The 8628-nt window shown below is 65.5% G+C and overlaps 2 protein-coding genes across 3 annotated transcripts in view; both read left to right on the forward strand.

Annotated features, from left to right (window-relative positions):
* Window positions 1-7856, forward strand: part of TIMP2 (TIMP metallopeptidase inhibitor 2) — an 8344-nt gene extending 488 nt beyond the window's left edge. Inside the window, exons 2-5 of the mRNA XM_039716146.1 lie at window positions 5243-5343; window positions 5426-5534; window positions 5826-5950; window positions 6338-7856. Of these exons, the coding sequence (XP_039572080.1) occupies window positions 5243-5343; window positions 5426-5534; window positions 5826-5950; window positions 6338-6538 (536 nt within the window). The 3' untranslated portion in view covers window positions 6539-7856. The remainder of the gene's footprint in view (window positions 1-5242; window positions 5344-5425; window positions 5535-5825; window positions 5951-6337) is intronic.
* Window positions 7857-8009: 153 nt separating this feature from the next.
* Window positions 8010-8628, forward strand: part of USP36 (ubiquitin specific peptidase 36) — a 10562-nt gene continuing 9943 nt past the window's right edge. For both annotated transcript variants that reach the window (XM_039716116.1, XM_039716118.1), the window contains exon 1: window positions 8010-8533. In XM_039716116.1, the coding sequence (XP_039572050.1) occupies window positions 8531-8533 (3 nt within the window). In that variant the 5' untranslated portion in view covers window positions 8010-8530. The remainder of the gene's footprint in view (window positions 8534-8628) is intronic.

Genomic DNA, 8628 nt, shown 5'->3' on the forward strand with positions numbered 1-8628 from the left:
CGCCCGCCCGGCCGGGGGTGTGTCGGCGGGTGCGGATGCGCGGCCGGGCGCGGTCCGTCCGTGCGGGCTGTGCCCGTCCCGCCCCGCCCCGCACCTCCTCCCAGCGTCTCGGGGGGCTCCCGCGCCCGGCCCTGCTCCCGGGGGCGCCTCCGCCGCTGCGAGCGGCGACCGGAGCGCCCGGGTCCCCACTGACCGCCCCCCGGTGAATGACACGGGTGGGCCCGGCCTCCCCCGACTCTGGCGACACCGCGAGGTACGTGGCAGCGCGGGGCTGGGGCCCGGGGGCCACCGGGACCTTCCGAGTGCGGCCACGGCACCGGTCCGGAGCCCGGAGGAGCCCCTGTCCCCGGCAGCTGCCGCCACGGCTCGGTCACCCCTGTCTGCACCTTATTTCCAGGCATTTCCTTTCCCCCGTCCCACTTTGTTCGGCTTGGATGCTGCTGAAAGGGAGGGCTTGGCAGCGCCGGGATCTGGATTCCTCTTTCTATGAATAATGCCCTTATTAAATTTTAACATATGAACCGAACAGGCCGGCCCCAGTTCCCGGCGCTTTCCTTCGCGGGCCCGTTCCCAGGCTCAGCTGGAGAGGTAACATTCCCAAACACTGAGGCAGCCCCAACCTCTGGATGGCCCTGCCCTGTCCCCTGCTCCAGATCCAGGATGCTCCTCACAGGCGTCCCTTCCAGACCCCGCTCCCAGCGTCTTTCCTCCGTGACGGCAACTCCCACAGCACTTGGCTGCTGCCTCGGGTGCCCTGGCTCACCACGAGGCATGCTGGGGACAGGGAGGTTTTGAGACAAAATGGAGCACTGGGTTTCTGTAGTTGCTGCTGGAGGTGGTGTCCCTGGCCCACAGGATGCCCTGTGCCTGCTCGGGCAGTGCGGCTGCAGCTTCCCATCACGCTGCTGTCAGGATCAGCTTTCGGGGCACTCGTGACTCACTGCCCGTCGTGGGGCGCCGGCTCAGCCCTGACTCAGCTGCTGAGTCACTGTCTGTCTTGGCGGCCCTGGCTGTCTGCACCGTCCCCTGGGAGGGCACTGCCTTGCTGAGCTTTGCTCTGCAGCCGCCCCGCTGCCCTCAGCAGGTGCCCATCCTGCCAGGCAGCGTCCTCCCAGCCATGCTGCCGGCAGCGCTGGCACCTTCTGGCTCCCAGCCCAAGCCTCTTGTGCAGCTCATCTGTATCAAATGTGCTTCGTGTGGGCCTAAGTGAAAACAGTGCTGGGCTTGGGGACAGCGGGGCACAACCTGGGATGATCCTGTGTGCCCTGGCCTTTTGCTGCTTATCTTCCCCCGGACACTCTCTGGAGTTGGGATGTTTCTCAGCCACTTCCATCCCAGCAGGTGTGTGGAGCTCAGGGAGAACCTGGGCCCCAGTGCTGCTGGGACCTTTCCCAGCTGCTGAGGGACCTGTATCCAGGCTGGGCCCTTGACAGAAATGTGGTGCTGTGGGGATGGCTGATGTCCTGCACTGCTGGGTAGGTGCACCCAAGGCGAAGGGACCCCAAGGCTCATGCTCAACCCTCAGTATGGGGTATCAGGCTGAGCACAGTGTGTGTCCTGGCCCTGGGACCTGGGATCTCCTCTCCATGGCGTGGGCAGTGCCTAACACATCCCCATGGCCCCTCTGGCCTTGCATCTGCCCCTGTGCAGGGACTGGAGCAGCCACAGCCCAGAGCTGCGCTTCCAGGTGGTGCAAGGGGAGGCAGATGCAGTTCTGCATTGGGTGGGGGGATGCCTGAGGGGCTGGGGGTCATGGAGGGGCTGGGGTTGTGTCACTGGGGCTGGTGACTTAGAACCTGCCAGCCTGTGCTTGCATGTCCTGGCTGATGAGATGAGCAGGGCTTTTCTGCAGGGCCCAAGGGCTTGGGGCTGCCCCATCCACCATCCCTGACTGGGGCTGTGCCCAGGCTCTGCTGGGCTGCTCTGCTGCAGAAGATGCTCAGCTGCCCAGTGGTGCCACAGCAGGACACCCGGCTCCTGCTGCAGCTCCATGTGGGGTGTGAGGGGGTGATGCTGAGCCCTTGTAGGCAAAGCCGTGGCTGTGCCCCTGCGAGGCAGCAGGCAGTGGCTGGGGCAGGGGGGAGCAGGGCTCGGTGCAGCCTGGGCCGGGGGCAGCTGGGACGGGCAGCTGGATTGCACTGATCCCACTCGTCCCAGGGCTCGGTGCCCCGGTGAGAAGTGTGGGGCTGCCAGCAGGGACCGGGCAGAGGAGGGGGTTTGCGGGGGAGTGGTGCGAGCTGTCCCCGCGGGGGTGCAGCTGCCTGCAAACCCCGCCGCGCCTGGCGGTGCCGGTGCCCTTGCCCGGTGCCGGTGCCCGGTGCCGCCCTGCCGAGCGCGGCAGCCGAGCCCTCCGGTGCGGCTGGCGCAGAGGGGCCGTGGGCTGACGCGGGGGCTGCCGCTGATTGGGCTCCGTCCCGCTCCCGTCAGCGGCCGGAATGACGCAGGCGGCCACGGCAGCGCTCAGCCCGTGGCTCCCGCGCAGGGCGGCGGGCGAGCGGGACCTGCCGCCCGCGGGCACTGCTGGGCACCAGGAGTCTCCGTGGCCTCCTCTTCCCCCGCGCTGCCCTGCCAGCCCTGCACGCCTGCAGCCTCAGCATCCTCACACCGCCGTGCCGGGCGGGGTGCCCGCCGCTGCGGCCGCGGGCGGGCACGGGGTGCCAGCAGGCACCTGGAGGTGGCTGTAGCCCTTGCGCCGGGCAGGGCGGGTGCAGGAATCCCTCCCAGCGTGGTTAGCTATCTCCCCAGCTCTGCCGGCCTCAACCAGGGCTAGAGTGACTGCGGGGCTGCCGTTGCCGAAGGGTCAGGTGCCTGGGCCGGCAGTGCCAGGCAGGCAGTGGGCAGCGCTGGCACTGGCAGCCAGCCCCTCTGCTGCCAGCAGCACTGGAGAAGGGAGCTTTGTTCTCTGGGCATCCAGCCCAGCAGTGGCCCCTGCTGTCCGTGGGTACTGGCTCTTCCCGGGCAGCTGTGGGTGCGTGTGGGCAGGGTGGCTTGCTGGGGTTTGGGCTGGCAGAGCAGGGGAAAGGACAGCCATTCTGCAAGGCTTGGGCCAGAAGGGGGGGTCCCATGGCCAAGGGTCCTTGTACTGCCCCTCTTCCCATGGGGCACAGGCGAGCACAGTGGTGCCCTGAGGTGGGGTAGCCTCACATGGGGCCAGGGAGGACAAACCCCAGCACTGGCAAGCCCAGAGAGACAACCTGGTTGTTTTGTGGAATTGGATGACTGTATGGGGCCAGGGAGGACAAACCCCAGCACTGGCAAGCCCAGAGAGACAACCTGGTTGTTTTGTGGAATTGGATGACTGTATTTGTCCCCAACTGATGCTGGTGGCAGAGGGGCAGTAAGGGGACATGCTAACCTTGCAGGGTCTCTCTGTCCCTGGAGGGTCCAGGGTCCTCACTATGGGGAGGCCACAGTGGCAGCCCTGGGGACCTGCACAGGAGATGTCACCAGTGGGGATCCCACTCTGCCAGGGGACCCTCTGCTCCCACAGAGCAGCACCCTCTTGCTTGGCCTGCCTGGGGAAGGAGCATTTCCAGCATTTCCCTGGTCCAACTTGGAAAGCCAGTGCCAACTGTGTGCTGTGCCTGCCATGCCCTGCAGGAGCCAGAGAGCCTTGGCTCATTTCTCAGAGGATCTGGGCTCCCTGGCTGGTGGTTGCCCATGTCAGCAGCAGGAGTGGTGGGTGACAGGGCCAGTGGGGGCATTGGCACTTGGGAAGGTCTGACTACTGGTTCTTGGGCACCCAGGGGTTGCCTGCATCCCTCACCCAGCCTCCTTGCCCAGGCTCTCCTCAGGGCTCCCTCCACTGCCCTGGTTCCTGGCGGGCGTGGAGCAGCTTGGCTGCGCTGCGGGGTCTTGGCGGGGAAAGCACAGCGCAGTCGTCCCCTCCACAAAGCTGCACTGTTCTGAACAAATCCACCCAGAATCGGGCTGCATTTTTGTCAAGTGATTCATCAGCACGTGAATGGAAAAGGCTGGAGCCCACTGAACCAGCAACCATTCCCCGCACGGGAGCCGGCACTGGCTGCACCCGAGTTACACTGGTGGCACGCAGGGCTCGGCTCACGGAGACGCGGTGGCCGTGGGCGAGGGGTGGCCTGTGTCTGCGGTGATCCCAGCACACTGCTGACACAGGAGTGGGCGCTGTCCCCAGGCAGGGCTGAGGCCCAGCCCTTCCCAAGGGATGGGAGCAGCTGGGAAAGCCCCCAGTGCAGCCATTGCTTCCCCCAGCCTCGCACACAAGTGCTGCCCGTGACTAGGGATGGCCATTTTGGGAAACCTCTTCCCTGGTCCCTGCTCATGTTGGTGCCACTGTCACCCTCCCAGAGTAAAAACTCTGTTGGCACTTGCTGGTGCCCACATGGGGCCGTGCCTCCCTGACCTTCAGCTTAAATAGCCTGCTTGCATGCCCCCACAGCCCGTGGTATTTATAGAGTGTGGTCAGATTCCCTCTCTGGCCATGCCAGGTGAGAGAAGCTCCTCTGTGCCAGGCAGTGGGTGACCTCTGCATGTCCCTGGCTGCTCCCAGCCCAGCACCCTTCAGTGGGGACATGAACCAGGATGAACTCTGTGAAAGTGCCCAGCTCTCTGTTCCCTGCCCCACAGTGCTTGGGGGGCTGGCAGGGCAGGGAGAAGCCCTGCAGGGTGGGGAGGTGCCCTTCCCTTGCACGGGGGTATCCCCTGGCAGAGCAGGGAGCCCTGCCAGCCACTGCCCTGCAGCCAGGCCCCTTCCATCCTCTGAGTGCTGAGTAGGAGCTCTAGCTTTGGCACTGCCACTCTCCCCTTCACCATCAGCATCCCTGGTACTGCCTTGGAGCTTCTGTCCCTGCACTGGTGGAGGGAGCCGGGCACAACTGGGGGCTGCCCATGGCAGGGACCCAGGCACCGTGCCCAGCATGAGCCAGCCCAATGACCCAGCCGGTGAGTAAGGTTGAGCTGGCTGCCCGCCCTGGCCCTGCAGGTCACTGCCACGTGCCGAGCCCTCACATGCCGGAGCACTCATCCTGGGCTGTGGCAGCAGCATGACCGCAGGGACCCTGCCACAGCAGAGCTGCTGCTGCAATGCTGCTGGCCACTGTCCTGCACGTGCCAGAGCCCCATCCCTCTGTGGACAGCGGGTGACAGCCGGCTCTGGGGGCAGCCAGGCAGTGGGGTCTGCTGTGGGCAGTAGTCCCCTGTGAAGGTGGGAGACCCTGTGAGGTGCAGGGACTAGTCACGCACTTACCTCACCTCTCCCTTCCAGTGATCCGAGCCAAGGCCGTCTCTGCAAAGGAGGTGGATTCGGGGAATGATATATACGGGAATCCAATCAAACGCATTCAGTATGAAATCAAGCAGATCAAGGTAACGGGGCACATCGGGTCAGGAGGCTGGGACCGTGGGGTGGCCCCTTCACCAGCCACTCACACCTGTCTCTGCTCCCCAGATGTTCAAGGGCCCCGACCAGGACATAGAGTTCATCTACACGGCTCCATCCACTGCCGTGTGCGGCCGGCTGCTGGACACCGGCGGGAAGAAGGAGTATCTCATTGCAGGTGAGCACTGCGGGGAGGGCTCTTGGGGGGCAGCGGGACAGTGCCTGATGTGTGTCTGCTCCCTGAGCACATTCTCCCCTTGCCCCTCCTGCTCCAGCCACCAGCCCTTGGGTAACCTACTGGCTGTGTCCTGGCTGTGCTTGGCAGCCCCGAGCCATGGAGGGGGCAGCTGGGGACAAGCCTCTGCTCCCCAGAGTCACCAGGGACAGGGCACAGTGAGGGGCCCCATGCACCACGAGCTCTCAAGGCCCTGGGCAACCCCCTTGAATGGTCTGTCTGGCCTCTCCCCAGGCAAGTCAGAGGGCAATGGCAAGATGCACATCACGCTCTGTGACTTGGTGTCCACCTGGGACTCGCTGACCCCAACCCAGAAGAAGAGCCTAAACCAGCGGTACCAGATGGGCTGTGAGTGCAAGGTGAGCAACCAGGCTGCCTCCCACATGCTCCATGCCCCACACCAGGGAGGGTCTGCAGCCCGCAGGCAGGGGTGGGCTCCATAGTGAGATGCTCTTCCCTATCCTTCATGGGTGATGCTGGGCAGGGACACAGCACGTGGCTGGGCAAACAGGAAGGGCAGCCCTGCCTCTCTCTTCCTCCAGCTGGGAACCAAGGCCAGCCCTGGGACTGGCAACCAGGGGTTCCCCAGTTCCCTGCATTGGGGTTGCATCCCCACCATGCCCCACAGGGCAGGGTCAGCCTGGCATCCCTGTCCAGAGCTGGGGGGTGGACGAAGCAGAGCATGCTGCTTCCCCCTGGCCCAGTGTCCCCTTGGCTTGGTGGGTGACAGTCTCTGTTACGCACAGATCTCGCGCTGCCTCTCCATCCCCTGCTTCGTCTCCTCCTCGGATGAGTGTCTGTGGACAGACTGGGCGATGGAGAAGAACAACGTGGATGGGCGGCAGGCGAAGCACTACGCCTGCATCAAGAGGAGCGACGGCTCATGCGCCTGGTACCGCGGCATGGCCCCCCCCAAGCAAGAGTTTCTCGACATCGAGGACCCCTAAGCCAAACGAGCGCATTCCAGTAGCCAGTAGAAAAAACCTGCGAGATGTTAGACTGGTCCACGCTGATATCAAATCCTGGAGACAGCATGAAAATCCACTCGGCTGCAGGGGGCCCCGGTGGCTGCCACCCGTGTGGGGGCCAGGGCCAGGTACCTGCTCTGTTGCAGGCTCCTGGCAGCCCGCAGCTGCACTGGGCATCCTTCGCTCGTGGCAAGGCTGAGCAGGGTGTGGGCACCTCCCTGCCAGGGTCACAATCCCCCAGCCATGCTTGGCTCTGGCAGCTGTGAAGGAATCAAGCCCTTGTGAGTGGTGGGAGCTGCCCTGGCTGCGTAGCAGGTCTACCAGTGCCCCGCTGTGGGAGCCTCCCCCACAGCTCCAGATGCACAGCCCTCCCCACCGCAGCACCTGGCAACCCTGCTGTACCCCTCCCCCCACCAGGTACCTCTCCCTTTGGGGTGCCAGAAGGGTACCCCTCTGGGCAGGGGCTCTGGGGGGCTTTACCATGGGGCACAACCCCCAGCAAGGGGCTCCGGGCCTTTCACAGGGGCAGATGACTCCTGCACAGGTGCCTTGTCCCAGAAGGCTGGAGGGGCATATTAGCATATTTGGGGTGACACCTGACATGCACCCGTGCACTGTTGCCTCTCTCTCCACATGGTCCTCTCTCCAGTGATCTCTGTTCCCCTGCAACCTCCTACAGATCCTTCTGCAGATGCCACCATTGACAGGCTCGACCTGGAACCCTTGGCAGGGCACCAGGGGCCGCAGCTCTGGCTGCATGGGCACAGGGTGTCCATCATCGCCTCGTGCAGATCTGGGCCATGCCGTGGCCCTCAGCACCACTGCAGCCAGGCAAGCTCCCTTCTCTGCAGTGTCAGGAGTGGAGCCTGGAACTGGCAGCAGGGCAGCTGCAGGAAAACCTGTCCCCTCCGGTGACCCCTCACACCCCTGGGCCCTGAGTTCTCTGAGCCATCCCCATGCCACAGCGATGCTGGCGTGTGCCGCAGAGCTGGCACGGCACTGGCACGTGCACCCGTGGCTTTGGGAGCGTGCCGGGAATGCTCCCTGCAGCCCTGTGCCGGTGGGGTTTTCATGCTGTGCGTCCCTGTAAGGTTTGAGATGTCGTACTGGACCAGTCTGGGCAATTTCAACATATTAAAGAGAAAAATTAAAAAGAAAGAAAAAGAAAAAAAAACCCCAACCTTTACTCAGTCCCGACCGCGCATCCCGGGCGCTCTGTATGGCTGTACCCGTTGTGCTCCTGTCGCTGCTGCTCCTCTGTTTTTGACTTCAATATCGCCACTTGTTTTGCCGCCGGCTCTGTCGTCCCTGTGCCGTGATTTCCGTCTCCTCGTCCGGCGCTGGAGCCGCTCCCGTACCCGCAGAGGGTCTGTGCCGGGAGCTCCAGGGCAAAGGGGAAGAGGGGACCGCTGCTCCGGTTCGGCCCTGGGGGCGCTCGGCCGGGACCCCCTCCGGACCCAACCGGACCCCCCACCCCTGCACAGCAGCGGAGAGAAGCGAACCCCGCGGGGCCGCCGGAGGGAAGGGAACGAGACAGGGAGGGCAAGAGGGAAGGGCCCACCCTGGATGCGGGCGGCAGCGCCGAGGGCGGGATAGGGCAGGATCCGACGGCACCGGGAGCGGCACCGGGCGGGGCCATTTCTCAGGGGGTTCGGGCGGGGCCGCGGTACCGCATGGTGGGCCGGACCGCGTGGAAATGTCCCCCGGTGGGACCGTCCGCTGTTGGCGCGGCGTTGCCGGCCGCCTTTGCCGGAGCAGCCGCGTCCTGCCTCCGCCCGCGCCGGGGCTCGCAGCGGGCGGGCGGAGCTCGAGTCTCCGTTGGCTGTTTCGAGCGAGGGGCGGAGCGGCCGCGGCTCCGCGCTGCGCCGAGCCAGGCGGAGCGGAGCCGCCCCGCGGGGCTGGCGCGGAAGCAGTTCGTGCCGGCGGCGAGCGAGTGGCGGTGTGGCGACACGTGCGTGCGGCGGGACCCGGATGGTGAGCGCTGCCGGGGCCGGGCGGGACGGGCCCGGGGACGCCGGGGCCTGCGCCCCCGTCCCGCCGCGCTCCTCCGCCCTGCCGGCGGGGGGCTG

The sequence above is a fragment of the Passer montanus genome, unplaced genomic scaffold (assembly GCF_014805655.1).
Source record: "Passer montanus isolate IOZ18808 unplaced genomic scaffold, ASM1480565v1 scaffold35, whole genome shotgun sequence".
Classification (NCBI taxonomy): Eukaryota; Metazoa; Chordata; class Aves; order Passeriformes; family Passeridae; genus Passer; species Passer montanus.